This window comes from Stegostoma tigrinum, chromosome 8, assembly GCF_030684315.1.
Source record: "Stegostoma tigrinum isolate sSteTig4 chromosome 8, sSteTig4.hap1, whole genome shotgun sequence".
In the NCBI taxonomy this organism is placed as follows: domain Eukaryota; kingdom Metazoa; phylum Chordata; class Chondrichthyes; order Orectolobiformes; family Stegostomatidae; genus Stegostoma; species Stegostoma tigrinum.
Window position 1 is genome coordinate 82204476 of NC_081361.1, and position 23286 is coordinate 82227761.

At 38.7% G+C, this 23286-nt stretch overlaps 1 protein-coding gene across 5 annotated transcripts in view; it reads left to right on the plus strand.

The window, feature by feature from the left end:
• Positions 1 to 23286, plus strand: part of dpyda.1 (dihydropyrimidine dehydrogenase a, tandem duplicate 1) — an 837290-nt gene that overhangs the window by 450149 nt on the left and 363855 nt on the right. For all 5 annotated transcript variants that reach the window (XM_059648043.1, XM_059648046.1, XM_059648045.1 and 2 more), the window contains 3 exons: positions 3685 to 3792; positions 4622 to 4791; positions 11592 to 11802. In XM_059648043.1, the coding sequence (XP_059504026.1) occupies positions 3685 to 3792; positions 4622 to 4791; positions 11592 to 11802 (489 nt within the window). The remainder of the gene's footprint in view (positions 1 to 3684; positions 3793 to 4621; positions 4792 to 11591; positions 11803 to 23286) is intronic.

Sequence of the window (23286 nt, forward strand, 5' to 3'; positions counted from 1 at the left end):
TCAACAGAGATGTGCAAGGCAAGTTTTTCACACAAATGGTAGTGAGTGCCTTGAACGAGCTGCCAGAGGAGCTGGTGGAAGCTGACACAATAGCCGCACTCAAGAAACCCCTGGACAAAGACATGAATAGGAAGGGAATAGAGGGATACAGATCCTGTAAGTGAGGACAGTTTTAGTAAGGAAGGGCAAAATATGTCACCGCAGGCATGGAGGGCCAAAGGGCCTGTACCCGTGCTGTATTGTTCTTTGTTCTTTATTTTTTCTCTGGATCAAAGGGCTATGGGAGAAAACAGGGTCAGGGTGTTGGGTTGGATGATCAACCATTATTATTTTGAATGGTGAAATAGGCTTGAAGAGCTGAATGGCCTTCTCGTATTCCTATTTTCTATGTTTCTATGTTTCTATTCCATCCTGGTACAGGAACTTCCAGCCCTGCCTGCTAATTTTTTTTTCTAACCCTCTCTTGTCTTTTTCCAATTAATTTCACCCTTTACCTCCATGCACCATGCTGTAAAAGTAAAGTAGAAATACATTTTGAAATTTTGATCAGTGGGAAGTGCATTGCAACTATAAATGATATGCATTAGAACTGTGAAAGAATATGGGCTGATTATTTTTAATTGTGAGTTTTTCCTTTGTTTTTTGTTATGCATCTAGTCTTGTATCATCTTCTGGTATCTGATTACTAATAGACACAAGCTACAGTATGATCAATAAAGTAGGAGAACAAATTTAGAAATTAGGAGCCACTCAGTTCCTTAGATTTGGTACACCATTCAGTAAGATCATGGCTGATCTGATTACTCCACAATTCTGCCTACCCTAATAAGTTTCCACCCCTTTTGCTTCACAAGCATCTGTCCACCTCTTCTGAATATATTCAGAAACTGTTTCCACTGCCTCTTGACAAACAGAGTTGATCCTCTGAGCAAAAATTTATCTAATTTATATTTTAAATGGGCGGCCCTTATTTCTAAAGTACCTCTTGTCAACATTGTCCCACAAGAGGAAATATCTTTTCCAAATTCATCCCTCGAGACCTTATTTTTTGATCAATTGCCTTCTTACTCATGTAAACTCCAGCAGATACGTGCTTAATCTATCCAGCCTTTCTATATAAGACAACTGACTGATTCCAGGTCTTAGTCCGGTAACCCTTCTCTCAACTACTTCCAACGCATTTATATCCTTCTTTAAGAACTGATCAATCATCTCTATGAAGTTCACAAACCACACCATTGTGTATGAAGCACAGATTTAGACTTGTCCACGTCAATTACTGTCAGTGCAATAGTGCATCATGTTTCTGATCTTACATATAGCTTTGGAAGACCATTCTGGAGAGCTGTCTATATTTAATCCCTGATGGTGATAAGCATTCATTTCTTTAGACGTGCTATAAGCATGCATAGATGTTGCCTTGAGTCTTCCACCTTTGTAGTTATCAGGATTTGAGTGTCAGAATTGGTTTGAAATAATCATGATATTTGTCCAATCTATGAAGCTAAATCTGAAACTAAATGTTGAAGAAGTGCAGATTTTAACCCTTGCAATTTCATCCAAGTCGGCTTGTAATGCTTTAAATATTGTGGGGTTTTTTTAATAACAGGAGGCTACAGTGCTCCAACATAGAACTGCTGAAGCATCCAGTCACCTATAATTGTCCAAAACTTAAAATTTTCTGCAAGTGGTAATGAAGAGTAAAACAACTATTACAAAATAACACTTGACAAGAAGGCCGTTGACACTGAGATGTTGAAAATGTATCAGCAGCCGTTGTGTCAAATTGTAAACATGTTTCATATAACAGAAATTCCAGTAGGTTTATTTGCTATCCAGCTTTTATTTTTGCTGAAAGGTTTGATATACTCAGCATGAGAAAGAAATATTCATATTTACATATATTATGACATAGTTGAAATGTCCCATAACACTTCATACAATGAATAGGCAAACATGACAGCCATTTTGCAGCAGCAATGATACTACAAATTATACCACTAGCAATGTAATGCACAACCAATTGATCTGGTCTACTTTAATAGTATTCATTGAGAGAGAAATCTTGCTGAAGACATTGGAAGTTATTACTGCATTGTCTTTGATGAGAGTCATTGGATCATTGGTGTGAATCTGAGCAGGACTAGAGATGCCAGTACAGTCTGGGAGGAGAAATGATCATTGCAAGCAGTTGCATCAAAAACCAGCAGTAAGTGACTGTAGGTGGGAATAGACCACTCTAAAATTGGATAGATTCGGGAGGAAAAGCTTCTGCACAGGCACCTTCCAGGCAAGCAGAAGGTTCAAGGAAGAAGGTGTTCCCCAAGTGCCAAGTGTCATGACCCACTAGTGTCATAAATTGGGCCCCACTATTCTGGAGTCATAGCAATTTATGTTAATATATGCTCAGTACCCCAATTTACCTAACTTTCAGACCAAAGTTGTTGGAAGTTTATAGACTAGGTTCCGGGACTAGACAAAAACAAGTCAATTAGGTGATTTTGCTTTCCAATTCCAATATCAAGATGATCTACTTTGTCAAGCCAGGCGACTGGCCTTCAGTTTTCTTTCCCTGGAATTTTCCACTGGCTTATAGAAGGACAGAGTGGTTGATCCACTTGGAAAATGTCTCTGATTTATCAGTTCAAACGTCACAGCTCACAGCAGCTATGATAGGAAGGATGATTTCAAATTTATATTTTTTTTGTTACTGCAGAAAACAGGCAGCTTCTGCTGGGGAACAGAACAGTTACCTCTTCTGCATCTTTCTTTTTCTGTGTGTCTGTGCCTCTGTAAATTGTCTCCAGTTCCAATCTTCTCAGTTCGCCATGAACCAATCAACTTCTCTTGTAAACATTTCCTCAGGTCCTGATTGTCTGCACAATACAGGAGCCTGTAGCCACAGGAACAGAACTCACAATAGGTATTGAACTCCTTGCTATGCATTTATCCAACACCCCTGGAAAATCTCTGTTTAAAACAAAAGTACTTCATCATTGCAATCCTTAGTTTTTAAAGGCACAAAAATAAAAGTCATGGTTTATACAGAATTTAAAGACCATATATGCCTTGAGTATTCCAAAAAGTTGGGGCTGCTATTAAGACAAATCACAGAATCTTAGAATAAAATAATAGAGTCTCTGCAGTGTGGAAGCAAGCCATTCAGCCCAACACATCCACACTAACACTCACAGACTCTTTATCAAGGACTCTGCCACCTTGATAAATGATTCAATCATCAATTTTTGAAAACTTTCTACAAATCTGTTTTCATTGTGGCTGTGCCATTTTTGAATAGGTCTGTTCAAAGTTGTAAAATATTACACCTAAGTACTTTAAATATTCTATAGAAAGCTCATGTAAGATTGTGATATCAGATTCTAAATTATTTTCCCATATGTATATGGTATTTCAACAAATATTAAGGGATATATAATTATCATAATAGTGCATGTGTTTTTTGTTATGATTTTTAACATATGTCTTCAAAAAATTGAAATTTTTTTGATAAAGTACCTCTTTATTGGTGAACATAGTCTGCATGAGTGCTGTGAGGTTGGTACTTACAACATTTTCAGCCAAGAGAATTATGAAATCATTCTGTTCATTCTAAAAATGCAAAAGGCTATTCAATTCTCATTCTTGGTGCATTATTATTTAATAGAACAATCTGTATTTCAACAGGTTTACCAGAGCCAAAGAGAGATCACATCTTTGAAGGCTTAACAGTGGAACATGGCTTCTACACATCCAAGGAGTTCCTGCCTCTTGTTGCAAAAGCGAGCAAACCAGGTAAAATTTAATTGTTCAAAATATTGTGCAATTTGCTTGTGTTGTCAGGAGGACTGATCACCATTAATTTTCTTCAACAAATGAAGTAAGTTCATGTTAAATGACAGCATAATAACAGTTGTTTATTGTGTGATAAAATGCTTCCATTTTGTAAAAGAATCATCAGCAATTTAGAATTTTCTCTTTGCAGTATATGCATTTTTCTTCATTTTACAACAGGAGCGTGCATAATATGAACTTGCGTATTGACAACCATTAGAAGCTGTAAAGTCTTATAACCTATGATTTGTCTAAGTTGTTCCAACAAATCTATTTTTTATGTTTGGAAATATATTCTGCTTAATCTTAATGATGTATGGATTTAATAAAAGAATTGGTTTCAAAAATTCATTTTAATGGTCTAAGGACGTCTTCTGCGATACATTAGGGCTAACTAAATGCATGATCGCATAGTAAAAAGACATTATGATCACACTCTAATAGTATTTTTCTGATTTATTTAGATTTTGAGAGTTTTGATTGCTTCAGTGTAATGTATGTGAAATCTGATGCTGAAATCTGAACCATTCAATGTAGCCTGCAGTCATCCATAGAAGATAAAATAATAGCTCTCTTTGCTGAGGGTGCTGGGTGTGAAATTATGTATATGAATACATTTGAAAAAGAATAAAACATCCTGCAATGAAACAGAATAATTTGATAGTAATATGTCTCATTTCGACCTTCTGTTGTGCAATTTTACATTTCTATAAATACTTCGGTGTGACTTTGTGATGCCTAGAGTAAATAGCATATTTCAAAGAAAATGCTCTTTTTTTTTTCTTCACAGGGATGTGTGCCTGTCAGTCTAGTCTGCCATCAATAAAAGGCACAGTTCTTGTACTTGGTGCTGGAGATACCGCCTTTGACTGTGCTACATCTGCATTACGCTGTGGAGCTCGCCATGTGTTTGTGGTTTTTAGAAAAGGATTTACCAATATCAGGGCTGTCCCAGAGGAGGTAAAATTCAACAAGCTTTAACACTCCAGATTTAATACAATTGGGCTTGCCTGATGGAACACAGATTGCAAGATTTCAATCTATTACGTTGCGTGTCCTGTCACTCAATATCTCAAGCTCAGCATTACAGAATTCAGTTGTTTGTATAACAGCTGTATTCCAAATTTAATATTCCTCATTCCTTTTCCAACATTTATTTAATATTACAAGAAGTCTTTATAAAATAGCAAATAGATGCAGGCTGCTTCCCTAATAATGTGTTGCCCTAATAAATCAATGTGGCCTTTTTATATTTAATTATATTTTCATACACCAGTCAATGTCAAAAAGTTTGATGTGAACAATCACAGTATTCCTATATTTAACTTTACAGTGAGAAATATCTAAATTAAAGCATTAAGTAAAATATTTGATCTCAAGAAAGTCAAGAAACTAATTAATGAACAATGATTTGAATCGAATTTAGACTGAACAGTTTCTATTTCAAGCAGTTTCTCACATATTAATTGTTTTGTACATCCTAGCACCCTTATATTCAGGGACAGTAAGACTGCTCTGGTGCTTTGGCAAACATTACTGTAATTTCCACGAGGATCTGCCAGAAGAGCTCAAATTTGTCTTGAACCTGGGTCCGTGCTTGTCTTGGAGACTTCTGCAGTTGCTTCCAAAACTATCTCTGTGGAGATATTTGTGTTGCAAGGCTTTATAATACAATGGGACTAGCCCTGATTCCCGTATACATAGCACTGCCTCATGTGCAATCAGCTGCCACATGTCTTCATTCATCAAGAAGAAATTTTTAATACCCACTCGCTAATATTTCACAGTTACAAACAATAATCATGTGTTTATCTTAAACCTTTCATTTGCCCTTATCTCGTCCGAATAGTTCATTTATTTATGATATACTGATGTTCTTTTTGTCCCTTGAATTCCTCTTAATGGAAGTGGGATAAAAACTGGACACAGTTCTTCAAGCATAGTCTGATTTATGTTTTATTAAGTGTGAGTATTATCTCCATGAGTGCTGTAGTGTTATCGCCCCCCTCTCACCCCATGAATTATATGAAATGAAACAATACTGCTGAATTAATATGAGGCTAGGAATTCAAAGTATTAGTATTGAGGAAAGTCAATAATACTAGCAGTCCTACAATGCTGCCATTTTGTAGAGTATTTTCCTTACCAATGCCTGCCAAACCAACTCATAACATCTTCAGGGCTCGGTCAACTAGTACGGTACCAAAAGAAGAAAATACTTGCCGATCATGAACCAATTCTTCTCCTGAAAAATATTAAGATGTGGTCCTTTTCTGACCATGGACAGGAAGACACAATATTAGGGTGAGTTAATTGGCATCTTGATGGGAAGCCCTATAGGGTCAGAGAGTCATAAAGTACTGAAGCAGATCCTTCAGCCCACTTGTCCATACCGACCAGCTTTCCTAAACTGATCTAGTCCCATTTGCCTGCATTTGGCCCAAATCATGGCATGATGTTCACAGGAAACTCATCCAACTACAGGTAAATTGAAATGACTTATATGTTACTATTGAAGGGGATTAAAATTACATTGCAAGTGAAAAATCTAGAACTAAGTTTTATAAATAAATAATACATTGTTTATGATATTTATAGTTCATTGCAACCCAATGCAACCCCAAAATTTTGCTTTTAAAGAGAATGCTCCCATTCCATTTGTAAAAGTTGTCCTCATCTTTACAACTATATTACAAATACAGTATAGTATTATTATGTATAATATAATTCATCTTTTCTTAACATCAACATGTCTCAGAACAAAGCACAATAAGCCTCCATCAGAAGGTGAGCAATTTTAGCGAGTATTAATTGAATAAAGCTCATGAAGAAATGATCTGAGACAAAGTGTTTGAGGAACAGTATTTTCGATAATGGATTTGTGTATAAAACTTGTTTTATTATTTGTATATGAGAGCATTTGCCTAAAGGCTGCAATTTCCAATATTTTCATCTATTTAGTTTTACTGCTGGATAAGATTTAAAGTGAACAGTAACAAACTTACAGAAGTCCTTTGAGGCAGTAACATACACTGCAGCTAAAAGGGAACTAGTCCGTAGACTTCCAGAAGAGATTTGATAAGATGCCAGATCAAAATTGTTGAGGAAAATAAAAGTTCATGCAGTGGAGATAATATATTGGCATAAATAGAACATTGGGTAGCTAACAAATAGAAGTAGTGATAAATGTGTCATTTTCTGGTTGGTAGAATGGACCATGGGCTGTTGCTTTAACTGTTTATAATTTGTCTAAATTACTTGGACAAAGGGACCAAATATGCAGGTACTAATTTTGTTGATGATAAAAAATTGGTAGGTAAGATACTTATGAAGAAGACATGAAGTTACGAAACAATATAAATAGTTTAAGTGATTAAGCATAGATCTGGAAAATGGAGTATAATATGGTAAAATGCAAAATTGCCCATTTTGGCAGAAAACAAATACAAAAGAGGCATATTATAAAGTGGTGAGAGATTGCTGACTCCTAAGATTCAGGAGTATCTGACTGTCCTAGTGCATGAGTTGTAGAAGGTTGGTTGCAGATGCAGTATATAATTAGAAAAGCCAATGGAATGCTCCTGCTTTTTGAAAGAGGAGATAAATGCAGAAGCACGGAGGTTATGCTTCAGTTATATAGAAGGCTGGTGAGACTGGAGCACTGAGTACTTTATTATGTCCTAATGCTAAGGGAGGATATAAATTTATTGGAAGCAGCTTAGACAAGGTTTACTAGACTAAAACCCGGAATGCATGCATTGTCTTATGAGGAACTGTTGGACAGGTTAGGCTTGTATCTGCTGGAGTTTGGAAAAGTAACAGGTGGCTTGATTCAAGCACATATGATCCTGAGGGACCTTGACAACGTGAATGTAGAAAGAGTGTTTCCTTTTGTCCGAGAGTCAAAAACTAGAGGCCACCTTTTCAGAATAAAGAATCACCATTTAAGACAGAGATGAGGAGATTATTTTTCCCACTCACATCCATTAACAGCAGTGGAAATCATTTAAGCAAAAGAGTGCAAGTTGGAATTTGGAGTAATCAGATTTCAGTAACTGGCAGAACATACCTGCGGAGAGAAGTAGCCTACTTCATTTCTTAGCTTTACGTTCATTTGCATGTGTGCAAATGAAATAACTGCACAGAGGCTGGTATCCTGTGACCAAGTCACCCTTTATTTACATATGCACAGAATACTGACAGTGGCCAGCCAGCTCCGAGTCAGTCCTCAAGTGAGAAGATTCTGAAATATAATATCTATTGCCCAGGGCTCCCTGATTAGCTCAGGTTAACAACCCCAATCAAGAATCTCATTGTTAGTGATATCCATTTGGTTCCAATCACACAATAAATAATATAATTAGACTGTTGACAATACTATGAAATGCTCTTATTATCATTCTTCCTTTGTCACTCACAGAAAGTGTACAACTTCCTAGGGCTACCCTTCTCACAGAACGGACAGTTTGGAAACACAGAAGGAGGAACATGACTGTATCGATAAATTTGTAGAAGTCATAAGTTTGCATTTCTTACTCAGAATCTCCTTCGCACACTGCAGATTGAGCCTTGAATTTGAAAAATTCATGGGAAAGTGCACATATTTATTTTTACGCCTGAATATGCTGGATGTTTAAATTAAGTGCTTCTATGACTCTTGCTGACCAAGGCCTGCACATTTTTACTCTAGCCACCATTCTAGTTTATGTCAGTGGCTGTGCGTGTATGTGTTAGTGTTGAGAGAATACAAAATCACAGTAGCTGAACTTGAGAAAATTTGTTATGCGCTGACCATCACTTTGTCACCAAGGATTTTAAATCTTGTGAAGCTATAAGAGCTCCTTTTGACACCTACAGGAAAGTATTCACCAGGACTGAGTTGATGACGTAAAACATAACCTGTTTGATCATGATTTTGTGGGCTGCTCAACCCATCTACACTTTCAAAGGATGCAGGAGAAAATAAATCTACAGAAGCTGAGTGAAGATAACTACAGCCAAGTCAGTGAATCCCAAAATTTTACCTGGATTTCCTTCAGATTCTTATTGTGCGTCCTCAATGTACTTGGTACCCATGGGAAACTTAATGTTGATATTTTTACAGAAGCATCATTGAACCCCATGAAAACCAAAAGAATTGCAGAATCTGTTGAACAGAAACAAAAAACAGAAATTGGTGGAAAAGCTCAACAGGTCTGGCAGGCATTTGTGGAGCAAAACCACAAATTAATGTTTCAGGACACAAAACATTAACTTTGGATTCTCTCTACAGATGCCACCAGACTTGCTGAGCTTTATCAACAATTTCTGCTTTTGAACCCCATCAATCTCCTTTGCACTTTGGTGTATGTTCATTTTAACTGAAATAGGGTCAATTTGTAATACAGTATTTATTCAAAGTGGTCAAGTGTAAGCCAATACTTGCTATTTCTCTTGAGTACCAAACAAATCTGTAACAATATGTGATTGAATCACTCAGCTTTCATGGCTATTGCAAATCTGTTTTCAAGCTTACCACATTTTCCCCTTTATGAAAATGCTCCTTCTGTGTTTCAACTGAAGTCTTTGAGGTGCTGTACAGTCTTTCTTTGCACAATTGGCTTGCTTTCTTTTTCAGCTGCCAAAGTTTTCTATTTTTTCATTGAGTGTTCAATGAATACTAGAGATTAGTTTTACTGGGAAAATCTTTGGGAGAGCTGGCAAATCTTCTGACCTCAGGAAAGAAAGCAACTTTAAGGTGGAATTGTAAGAAATAAAGATAAAGAACAAATGACTTTCCTATCAGAGCAAAAAGAAAACAACAGCTGAGATTCCTTGGTTGCTGGACTGGATTTGACTCAGAAACATGACAACCCCTAGAGAGGTTTTCATACCAGATGGAAATAAATGGACACCTGCTCCTTGTAATCATTTCTTGTGCTGAGCATGAAGACATCTTCATGGATGGAATAAGCTTTCTTGCTCTCCTTGATTATCAGAATATGAGCAAAACTGTAGGCTTTCTCAGAATTATGTATAAATGTATTAGACACACAATTAAATACACAATAAAATAGAAGCTAATGAATAATGTCTCAACTGTCAAGTGATAACTTCTTACACAAAACCACACACCCGACCCACCTGATTATCCTTATCAGAGAAAGTGACTTCTGATATTTGGGAATACTTTCCATTACGCAAATAACTTTAATGGTTAATCATTTATCTTAATTTCTGGCAAGTTGGTTAACCAAATTTCTAGCCATGAGAGCTACTACTACATGAATCTCAGTTGCTGAATTCAGAGTCACAGCAATTTGCAGAGTGACTTAGACTTCACTACCCATCAAATTGCACCATAATGGCCAGTCACTAGCTCTGAGGCTCTGAGATTCATAAAAGCAATCAAGGAATGTGTTCAGACTGCTCAGTTGGACGCTTTATCTTGGTAGTAATAGAGCAAGCAATTCTTGTGTAAATAACTACCATCTATGCCTCACTGCACCATGGGTGAAGAAAATGCAACAACTATGCTCCATCACAAATTAAGAATTACAGCACCTCATGCTGTCACATCCAACTAAGAAGATAAGGCTGTGAAGAAAAATCACAAGGCTCAGGCAGAAGTGAAGGATGATGCTGTTTGAAATGCTGTGCCCAGCCTCAAGAAATCAGTTTTGGCGATCATGCCCTTGTGAAGAACCTCATACAAAATATTTGTCTGTGCTCTGATTTGCTGAATTATTTCAACCAATACAACTCGAATTAACAGGAAGGTATTTTTCTCCAAGAAAATACTACCATTACGAGAATCTCATCATTACTGGTATTCATACGGACTGAAAACAGTATTGATTTTAGAAGTTCTGACCTCGATAAAGCAGCCCATCTGACTGTTTGCAATACCCCTTTCAGGAATAGGACACCTGAACCATGATTTTCTTTAAAATTATATTTGTTACATTTTGGAAGATTTTGTTTTCGAAAATGTCAGTGTATTTAATATGAGGTTGGAGTGTACCTATGCAGACACTAGAGGGGGAGCTTGGGTGTTTTTGTTAAAAACAATCATGCTGGCATCACATAACTTTATGAGAACTTTTCTGACAAATTATAGGCAGGGTTTTGCATATCGGATCAGGATGTCAGGGCTGAGCTCAATGTGAGTCTTAACCTGACATTGATTTTGCCAAGATTGGTCAGTCTGATACCATGGGTGTGCTTAATATCCAGTTGACATCCTGTGGCTGTAACTGTGGTCAGATAGTTGGGGAAGGGCCTCAAAGTCTTCCTAGAATGCTGGGTCCTTCCTGGTGAATCGTTCAATGGCCAGCTCCAGGTAACTATCATGCACCCAATGTCATGAGAGGTCCACAGGCTGACTAAACTGGAAATTTCCAGTTGAGCTCTGTTCATTGGCATTAATTGTAATTCCCTTAGGGAAACCAAAACTTGAATGTGGCTAGACTATTCTGCCTTTGAACTAGCCTCTCCAAAAATGACTCATGAGCAAGATGTAGCTGGCAAATAGGCACCACAGCCAGCAGGCCCACCTCCTCTGAAAATTCTGCTGCTACTGTTTAATAGCTTAAGTGCCAACAGTCAGAAAAATGGCACAGAATAAGTTACAGTACATTTCCATAAACTTAGATTCTGCACGATGTCCAGTCTTTATAAATTGATGCATGCATTCAGCACCACACTCTAATATTAGCATGAAGGTCAAGGTTGTTCCATGCTTAACAATGTTGTTTCTGCATCTTGTAATTGTCTATTAGATGGAGCTGGCAAAAGAAGAAAGATGCGAGTTTTTGCCTTACATGTCACCGAGAAGGATTATTCTGAAAGGTCAGCGCATTTCTGCAATTGAGTTTGTTCGTACAGAGCAGAATGATGTTGGAGATTGGATTGAAGATGAAGACCAAGTTATTAGCTTAAAAGCAAACATTGTCATCAGTGCATTTGGCTCCATTCTGAGTGATTCTTCAGGTATGCAACCATAAACTTTTTCTAAATGCATTTCTGAGAAGCTATAAGAAGCGTAAAACATAATTGTGATGTTTTTTCCTTGAAGTATAATATTATCAGATTGCATCGGCATCGACATTGTAACATTTCTGGCAATTAGTTAAACAGTTTTCATCTGTGGTGCTGTATTCTAACCCTGGTGAACAGCTCTGTGCTAATTCAGAGCTACTGTACCCACAACTTATAAAAGAACTAGGAATCGCTGGAAATATTCAACAGGTCAGACAGCATCTTTGGTGAAAGAAACATAGATTGGGGGTGGAATTTTATAGGAGTCCGAGTGACATGGATTATGATGAGGTGTGTGGCAGAACTGGATGACAAGTGCATTCTCAAAAACTCTCCATGTTAGGAAGCAGTCATGCCGCCTTTTATGCTTTTCACAAGAGGCTTGACGAGATTCTCACTAGGTAATGGCAAAGTGCCAATTGACAATTACTATTAATTGTTAAATGCCTTGTTAGCAGGGCAACTTGTCTCATCAACACTCAGCCTCCCAACCATAGCAAATGTGCCAAATGGGCTCAAAGTCAGGAAAACTCAAGGAACCAGAGTAGATGCCTTGTGGATTCAGCTTGCCTCTTGCTCCAAAGGAGTCCATGTTGGGCACTGGGCACCAACATCTCAGGGCACAATGCAGAGGCACCTGTTACATACATTCCACATCCATTGTCCATGTGCCAACGTCTCAGAACCCTCACGGAACTTAAAGGATGCTTCTGCACCTCGGGCTGCACCAGCCACTATCCTTGCAATGGTACAGCAACAACACCAGAGACATGCACTGAGCACATGGACTTGACCAGGCTGTATCTTCAGGTACTTGACCTTCTCTCACAGGGCTCAATCTGAGCGCACTCACATAGCCACAGCATCCCTGTGCTGCATTGTCTTGCCTTGTCTTTTTGACCTGTGCCCCTTCCATCACAGATATGAAGGTCATATAACTTCCGTCTTGCCTTAGCGTTTAGCACAGAAACAAAGCCAAAAAGGTTGTTGTGTTTGTCAATAGGTCTCAGTGAAGTCAAAGGGGATAGGTTTTGCTCAGAAGGTCCCAGTACAGTAAGTGCAGGGCAGCCTCTGGATCCAGGTCACACCTTGCTTGGGGCTGTCAGAGTCAGGTTCCTTTCCATCCAGAGTTGCAGAGCTGAAAGCAAAGCAGCCCATCATCAAACTGGATTCTTTCTTCCCGACTGTGGGCTATTTACATCCTGGAATAAGAAACAGACAGGTATTACAGGAGATAAAATTGAATGACCCAAGTATTACTGTTGGTGCAAGTGGGGAAGTGTCCCAAGCAAGAGAATGGGTAGCACTAAGGGCATGTAGAGTTAGTGATGTCACTGTTTAGGGTGGGTGAGAGCAAGTGAACGGAACTGGTTCAGGCTGTAACAGTGTGTGTGCATGGTACTGGAAAGAAGGTAGTGGCACTTACGCTGGCAGAGTGTGGAAACAACATTGACCTTCCATCAGTGCTATGCACTCCTCCACAGTGGTGAGACTCGTGCTTTGACCCATGGCAGCCTCAGACTAGGCTGGTATGGTCTGGTGTTGTGACGTTTGCTGTTGATCCCGAGGGAAGAGGAAGTCCTGCCTCTGCACCACCCCCTCCAGCAGGACCTCCAGGAGCCTGCCTGCAAAGCAGAGTGCCAATTTCCCACTGCCTGCCGGGACTGGAGCGAATATTAGGAACTTGCAGGGCTGCTCCAGACTAAGACTTGTTCTGGTGTACCATGTGCATTCAAAGGCAGTATGGTGCAAGGGACATGGGTCTTTTGGTAGGTATCTGTCAACTGGTGAGTTTTTCCAGAAAGCCACATGTTAAGGTGGGATATAAATCAGATGTGAGAGACACCATAGAGGCATGGTGGATAATTAGTGAGGTGATCAGAGATAATGGGAACTGCAGATGCTGGAGAATCCGAGATAACAAAGTGTGGAGCTGGATGAACACAGCAGGCCAAGCAGCATCTTAGGAGCACAAAAGCTGACATTTCGGGCCTAGACCCTTCATCAGAAAAGTTACCTGGTTTGCTTCAGGACATGGTCGAGCAGTTTCAAGGCTGAAGAGATGACAAGAGAGTTTCAGTGGGAGAGAGATCCCCTGAGGTTGGTCCGGAGGGAGGAGGGTAACTTCTTCAGGTTAAGCATCCAGGAAGAGGCTTCGCAGTGAGGTTAAAATTGTGATCAGAGATGATGGGAACTGCAGATGCTGGAGAATCTGAGATAACAAAGTATGGAGCTGGATGAACACAGCAGGCCAAGCAGCATCTTAGGAGCACAAAAGTTGATGTTTTGGGCCTAGACCCTTCATCAGAAAATTAGTGAGGTGTGTTTGGTAAGAGGGCAAGAATACTTGCTTGGCCTCGTGGCAACAAACCCGCCAAAAAACTTGCAACTTGCACTTGATCAAAAGAATGCAAGATTCAGCCCAATATTTCCAATCAACAAAATTCCATCTGATCATGACAAGATGCTTTGTTTTAAAAATATACAATCTCCTATCCCTTAAATTCATTAATACTATAGAATGGATTATTTATCCTGTCATTTTTATTGTGTCCACGACTTGATTAAACTTCAGAAAATAATTGAAAATTGGGAAATCAATGAAGTATTAGTTTAAAGGCTCTTCAATTAAGTGAGGCCAAGACATTACAATGACCTTTACAAGGTGATTGGATGTATAGACATTTTAAATAATGGAAGAATAAAGGCCTGATAAATGAATAGAATTGAAAAGAGCTTCACGAATAGTTTATGAATGATATAGTTGTTTGGGAATATTGTTCATTTGTGTGTTATATTTACTTGACATTGCAAACTTTTTTCTTAAATCCACCTGGGCAATTACACTGTTTGAATAGAGTCACAGGGTCATAGAGTTATACATCATGGAAACAAACCCTTCAATCTAACTCATCTATGCCAACCAGACATCCTGTACTGATCTAGTCCCACTTACCAGTTTTTCGCCCATATCCCTCTAAATCCTTCCTCTTCATGCGCCCATCCAGGCATCTTTTAAAAATTTTAATTGTAAATGCCTCCACCACCATCTCTGGCAGCTCGTTCCATACATGCACTACACGCTGCAAGAAATGTTTGCCCCTTAGGTCCCTTTAAATCTTTCCCCTCTCACCTTAAACCTACATCCTCTAGTTTTGAACACGAGTCTGTAGGAAAAAGACCTTAGCTATTCACTTTATCCATGTCTCTTATGATTTTATAAATGTCTATGAGGTTATCCCTCAGCCTCTGGCTCTCGAGGGAATATAGCCCGAGCCTATTCAGCAAATCCCGATAGCTCATACACTCAATCCCAGCAATATCCTTGTTAATCTTTTTTGAACCCTTTCAAGTTTCATAATATTCTTCCTATAGCAGGGAATACTGCACACAGTATCCTACAAGTGGCCTCACCACTGTCCTGTACAGCCGCAACATGATGTCCCGACTCCCATATTCAGTGCACTAACCAATGAAAGTGAGCATGCCAAATGCCTTCTTCGCCTGCGACTTCACATTCAAGGAACTATGCACCTGGACCCCTGGGTCTGTTTGTTCAGCAACACTCCCCAGAGCTGTACCATTAACTGTATAACTCCTGCCCTGGTTTGCCTTATGAAAATGCAGCAATTCATATTTACCTGAAACACACTCCATCTGCCACTCTTCCACTCATTGATTAATCTGATCAAGGACCCACTGTACCCTGAGATAACCTTCTTAACTGCGCAATACACCATCAATTTTGATGTCATCTGCAAACTTACTAATTATACCCTCTATATTCACATCCAAATTATTTATATAAATGATGAAAAGCAGTGGACCCAGCCCCATTCCTTGTGACACACTGCTGGTCTCAAGCCTCCAGTCTGAAAAACAACCCTCTACCACCACCATCAGTCTCCAACTTTCAAGTCAATTTTGTATCCAGTTGGATAGCTTCCCCTGGATTCCAGGTGACCTAACCTTGCCAACAGTACCTTGTTGAATACCTTTCTAAACTCCATATGGACAATGTCTACCATTCTGCCTTCATCAATCTTCTCTGGCACTTCTTCAAAAAAAAACTCAATCAAATTAGTGAGACAATATTTCCCTGCACAAAGCCAAGTTACTATTCCTGATCAGTCCTTACCTTTCCAAATACATGTAAATCTTTTCCCTCAGAATGCCTTCCAACAAATTACCCATCTGTGCAGCTTGTTTCAGGTGTTCAATGATTGTTACAAACTAAAATGACGGTAATTTCAGCATTGGCAGAGGCCACATGACTACAACAAAACAGTCAGTATTTTTCCAAATATCCCCTTTTAATTTGAAAAGAAAAAGCATGCACTGCCATTGGCTAATGCAAATTACCCAATTTAAACACCATAAATGGGCACACAAAATACAAAAAAAATTCAATCACACAATTTTGATAATTGTCGTCAATACCACTTTCCTCTGTCTCTACATCTGCATTTCATTCATTACCGCTGAAGTGCCAGATCTTTTTAAAAAAAATTGCATGCAAGGAATTGTCAATTTGTCTGATATTTGTCTGCAAGTACACGTTGCACACAGGTTCAGGCAGCCAACTCATGCTGTTTGCTCGATTATTGCTCACTCACTTTATGCCTACCTGGATGGCCCTTTCGATGTTTTAACCACACCTCACTGCATTTGCTGCAATCAAACAGCCATCCCTTAAAGCCTAAGGGGAGTAGTCCACACTCAGTCAAGGATATACCCTTCAGGCAGGTTCTGTTATGTGAAAGTCTTTACAGCAGAGACCTAAATTAATTATTAATTATTCATTAATTATATTCATGCTGAGATAGATAGATTTATGTCAAATGTTATGGGGAAAAGGCAGGATGGTGGAGTTGAGGATTATCTTCAAAGAATGATGCCATTACACAGACACCCATCAAATGAAATTCTGATACATTTGTGAGCGTGGCATGCTTTGTGAACTTTGGGCATCAGCATAATATATGCAGTCAAAATCCTTGCGCCAGCACTCCTGACCATTTCTGTAAAATAACAATCAAATCCCACTCAAACGCAAAAGAGAAATTGCCGGCAAAGCTCAGCAGGCCTGGCAGCATCTGTTGGAAGAAGGTAGAGATAACTTTTTGAATCTAGTGACTCTTCATCTCCAGCTCTAACTCAGAATATATAGTCTCTGATGTATCAATACCATTGTCTGAGGAGCTGGGGATTAGAGGAGGCAGCCTTGTCTATGCTTCCTCATCGGTAACCATGCTGCCTCAAAAATGGAGGAGGGCACATCTTGTGGGGAAGGCCTTTTGATGATGGAGATCAGGGACATCCCTCTGGAGCCTACAGAAGACTAAAGAGTGACGCTGCCAAAGAGTTGAAGGTACAACATGTTAACCTTGAATGCTAAATGGAGGTAACGGGAAGTAGCACCACAATGAGCACTGCTTCTTTCTTGGTTGCTATGATAACATCTGCAACACATCAGCACAATCTTGTTTTTTGTTGGCCAGGGCTAGGATCATCTGGTCATTGAGTTTGAGGAGTTGAATATCTGGTATGTCGTGACCCGTTCTGACCCAATTGATCTGCTATTCCCTTGGAATAAGAGAAAAAAATACAGATTGATTGAGATGAAAGCAGATGGCACAGATTGGTTCAGGAGGGCAAAGGTGGTGAGGTGACCCAAGTGGTTGAATAAGTAGTGCAGACGTCAGTCAGTATTAAGAATGTGAGGTGGCAGTATTAAGAATGTGAGGGAAGATGCTACGGCTGAAAGTAAGAGTGTTAAAACATGATTAGAGATAAAAAAAACTGCAGATGCTAGAATCTTAAGTAAACAAACAGGAGGCTGGAAGAACAAAGAAAGCCAGGCAACATCTGGAGGAAAGGAACAGTCAATGTTTCAGGTATTACCCTTCTTGAGCACTTCCATCTTGAACAAGGGTTATACCCGAAACGTGGACTGCTCCTTTCCTCCATATGCTGCCTGTTACAACATGAGCCTTGGTGGGATGTGTGTGCAGAAACAGAGATAGAGTGGGTGTGAGCTAGTAGAGACCAGATCATTTAATTCGTACAGCCTGAAAGCAGGCCATTCAGCCAATCAAGTCTACACTGACCCTCTGAGAGAGTATCCGACACAGACCCACTGCCTTCCCCCTGCCAACCCCAAGCCTGTAACCCTGCATTTCCCATGCCTTGTCCTCTTAACCTGCACACCTTTGGATTGTGGGTGAAAACTGAAGCACCTGAAGGAAACCCGGGGGCGACACAGGGAGGATGTGCATAACCCACAAAGACAATCACCTGAGGGTGGAATTGAACGCAGGTCCCTGGCACTGTGAGGCAGCAGTGCTAATCGCTGAGCCAGCACACTGCCAGATGGTGACAGTTACCTTGATGGAGCAGTGAAGGTCGTACACTGTTTTGCACTGTTTCTTCAGACTGTGGAAACTTTATTTAATAATTTTGGAAAACTATTAGTGTCCTCACACATGAAGACTTATGAAAACCTTTTATTTAACTCCTCCACCATTTATTGTTTGCTGACCTCATCCTCTAAGGCCCCTTTGTTCGTTCTGTCCTCTCTCTTTCTTTCAATATATTTCAAGAAGCTCTTGGTGCTTGTTTTGATATTACTTAGTTTATTTTGAAAATTTATTTTCACATTTCTTTTAGTCATGATTTGCTGGTTTTTAAAACTTTTCTAATCCCCTAACGTCTCACTAATCTATCCCACATTATAAACTTTTAATTTGATGCAATCCCCTTAAGTACCTTTGTTCGCCACGGTTGGTTTATCACCTACCTAGAATCCTTCCTCCTCACTGCCATATACCTTTGTCGTGAATTATAAACTATTTTCTTAATCATATGTCACTGTTCATCAACTGTCTTTCTTGCTTACTTTCTTGCTATCCATTCTACATCATTCTGTCCTCTTTTGAAATTGACCTGATTTAAATTTAGCACATGTTATTTCTGATCCATGTTTCTCACTCTCAAACTAAATGCTCATTTCTACCATGTCATGGTCTTTGTTACCTAGGGGATCTTGTTTCTGAGATGATTTATTAAATCTGCCTCATTATATATTATCAGAATGAAATTAGCTTGGTCCCTGTTTGGATCTGTTCTATGAAATTGGCCTGAATATGCTTTGTGAATTTCTCCTCATGGCAACCTCTGTCATTTGATTTTCCTAATCTAATTGAAAATTAAAATCATCCATGATTATTGTCCTACCATTTTTATTTGCCATCATTATGTCATGATGTATTCTCTGTCCTATAGTATAACTTCTATTAGGTAGCCTTTAGATAATTCCCACCTATGTTTACTTCCTTTTGTTATTTCTTACATCTTGCAGTAAAATTCTACTTCTTCCCATCCAAGATCATCTCTTGCAATTATACTTATTAATAAATTACCTTAATCTTCCACAATATTTACAGTCTATCTTATGGTCTTGATTTTTATGCTGGCTTTTGTGTAAATATCTCATTTCTTTCCCAAATGTTGTTTTCGTTTCACATGGAATGTCCCTGAGCACAATGCAAACCCTCATCTGTTTAGCCTTTGATATACATTAGCTGATGAGCAATCATCTCAGGGATCCTACACATATTGGTAGCTTTCTTGAGAGTATGTTTCCTCCCTCTCGGCAAATGTTACTCATAGCAAGATCTCTTGTGCCCAAAACAATCCTATCTCTGATGAGATCAGCTTTCAATTGTCCAAACTCTCATGATTCATCAAGATGTGTCATGTCATCTCATACTCATCAGTATTCCCTGTTTCCCCTGAGTTCTGACCTTCAGCACATACCATTCATAAACAACATTGATAGAAAGTTGAAATTATATTTTCAAAGCTTTTAAAATCTTTACTGCATGGATTCTTCATTCACAGTGAGGCTGAGGGTGCCTTACAGCTTTGAGCATGTCATCCTCTGCACTGATAACAGGGTTGATACTGTTACTTGCTTAGCCTTTTAATCATTTCTGCAGTTGTCTCATGATATGTGTGGGAAAAAAAACTAATTCTCTCTCATAGCTCCTTTCTTTTCCACACAATAGGGAATGGAAAATTCACAACCATTCTGACTCACGCAGCAATTAAAAATTGCAAAGTACAGTTTTAAATCTTCCTTGGTGTCTATTTTTATTTACAGTAGCTACTCCTTCGCATCTCTGAAAATTCACTCAATCTCAGCTTCACATTTCTGACATTGTGTTTCAAGCAATGGATTTCATGGCTCTGACAAACTAGAATGTACACTTATATTACAGGTGGAACTGGCATGACTACAGCAAGCTAGCTGGTATACAATGTACAACTGTATTTTGCTAATTGTTAACTATATTTGACCTACATGCAACTAATTGTAAGCATTATTTGATCCCTATCATTTGTTCTGACACAGTACACTTACCTCACACCTCTTGTGTAACTGACCTTTTTTCTCATTCATGAAAAACTAATCCAAATGCCTTACAATTTAGTTACATCATCAAGAGTCATACTGGCACAGGGGAAATGATATGAAAACCCTTCATTTTATCCAAGCATTCCTGCAGACAATAGGAAGTCTTTCCCATTGCATGTTAGAACATAGAACATAGAATATTACAGCACAGTACAGGCCCTTCAGCCCTCGATGTTGTGCTGACCTGTCATACCAATCTGAAGCACATCTAACCTACACTATTCCATGTACATCCATATGCTCATCCATGTTCTGGGATTTTATTGCACCAAGAATTAAGGCTAATAAAAATTAGGAAAACATTTAGAAGATGGCTTATCAGTACAGGAATAAATAAATTCTAAGAGCATTGTTTGGGACATTTTAATTAGAAAATGCTCAGCATTGTTTTTTTTGAATTTTCCTTAACGACCTTGAATGATTGGGCCCTATTCACATGTGAATAGCTGCTCAAACATTGTTTTACTGTTGCTCTGCTTATCTTTATTTGCCAGGTTCCTCTAATGGATGATGTAATGCTGATTATTGTGGTAAAGAAATGCCGGTATTCTGATTGGTTGAGGGAGAATAATAAATCCCTGATAATGTCACACTTCAGTGTAATATAAAAATTCAAAATTGTACAACCGTGCCAAAAATTGCAATACGTAAAAGTAATACAGCGATGACTCTTAAGCAATGCCTGTTAACTCTGTGTTGTAGAAATGTAGAGACCAACCTTTCTGTATTTGAAGAGTCCCTCATCATCGAAGAAAATTGTGGCTGTGTGTGTGTGTGTGTGTGTGTGTGTGTGTGTCTTTGTGTGTGTGGAGGAGGGAGAGGTGTGTTTAAGAAGATGAACAGTGTCAAATTTCAGTAAAATCATCTGTATACTGTCAGAAAAAAATTAATGAGCTGCTAAAGCTGAAATCACAAAGACTTCAGAAATTGGTTAAACATCACAGCTATTAAATTGTTTACTGAAGCATTACAGATATACTGCAACTAATCAGCATCTCTGCTATTTAAACAAATGCAAACTGAGCAGACATTACATGGATGCATAATTAGTTAAGGCATTTTGGATTGATAAGAATTTTAGCTTTTTATCTGCTTTACAATTTCTCAGTACCACACACAGAGAATCGTTACTACAACATGTCTTGTATAACTCATAGATTTGAACCTTAATTTTGTCTTTAATTTGTTGTCTGTTCTTTTTCTCATTTGAGTCCCCGTCCCTTACTTCATGCTGCCATGAACCCCAACAATAAAGATTAGGATCAAATAAACAAGCTGCAAATTCCATAAGAGATAGTGTAGCCCCTGTATTAGTCAGTAGGGAGCATGGGGCCCATAATACACATATGATGCAGTGCCACTGGGACAACTGCTCCTTAATCATTGAATGTTCCCGCATATAAACAATGAAGGTTAGCTTATTTAAATATTTAAATTTTGCCTTTGGCACCTTGCTCATTACTTGATCTGAGAATTCCTGCACCATAAATGTAAACGATTTATACCTTCAGGGTTGAAGAAGCTGGCTGACCAAAACTGAGGCTCATCAGAAGCCACTGAAAGGGAGAGCTAGCAAAGATTCAATTTTAAGAATTTTTTTCTAGAAAGGGTTGTTGAGCAACAAATGGGTTCTTCTGATTCACACAGTGCCTCTTTGAGATTTGGTATCATTTGGTGTTACAAATTGGACTTCGAAGATCCTCACACTGCCAATTCCCTAGATTACATGCGGCAACATTACCCTGTACACAACCTTATAGGGTGCAAAATATAAAGCTTACTCTCAACAAAAAACTGCTCAGGATGAAGTCAATTGAAAATTTTAAAACTGAGATACACAACTTTTTGTTGTGAAAATATTAAAAGATTATGGAACCTAGACAGGTGGCTGATATTAATGAAGATATGGCATGTTTCAATTAAATAGTGGAACAGGCTCAAGGGCTGAATGGCATCCTCCTGTTCCTATGCTTCTAAACAGTGGAAGATATGCAAAAAAAAACAGACTCATTGACAGCAAAGTTTTTAATTGGAAGGCTACAGGGACAAGCTGTTCCAAGATTCTGAATGCTGGAGGTTAATGAGTTGTTTTGTTTATGTTAAGCAAGACCATCTAGTAATGAGCCACTTGTCACCACCTACCACTGAGCCTACCAGAATTTATTAGTTGCTTAGGAATTGCAATATATTTCATTAGACATGCTCTTGCCTATATAAACTCTCCTGAAGCTGATTTATATCTTATTCAAAATTTAGGCTTTCCCACTTAGTTTTGAGTCATCCAAAAATTTGGAAATATTACATGTGGTCTCCACTTCCAAATTATTGATATATATTTTGGACAACTGGGGCCAAGTACTGAAACAAACACAGAGAATGCTGGAGAAATTCAGCAGGTCTGGCAGCAACGGTAGATAGAGAAACAGAGTTAACATTTCGAGTCTGGTATGGCTTGCTTCAGCACTTACTGTTGTCATCACTTCTCCTTGATCAATTTTGTTTGGCACAAGCACGAAAAACTCCAACAAAATGATCAAACATGAGTTCCCATTCACTAATCTACGCTGACGATGCGCACTCAGATCATTATTATCCAAGTGTCAATTTATCTCATCTTTTTCAATAGATTATAGCATTTTATCTGCCACTGGTGCAAAGCCAACAGTTCTGTAGTTCCTTGATGTCTCATACCCATTTCAAAAAAGTGTGGTGACATTTGCTACTTTACAATCTGTGGGAAACATTCCAGATATTAAGAATGTTAGAAGATGGTCACTAATACACCGACTCTCTGTGGCCACGTCTTTCTGGATGTAGAATATCGGTCCTGGTAACTGATCAAATTTCTGTTCCATTAGTTTCTCCAGTCCCCAGTGCCTATGAATTTAAAGATTGAAAACATAAACTTGCTGCTCAAGAAACAAGGAAGATTGAAAGCAAGATGCCATTAGCCTAAG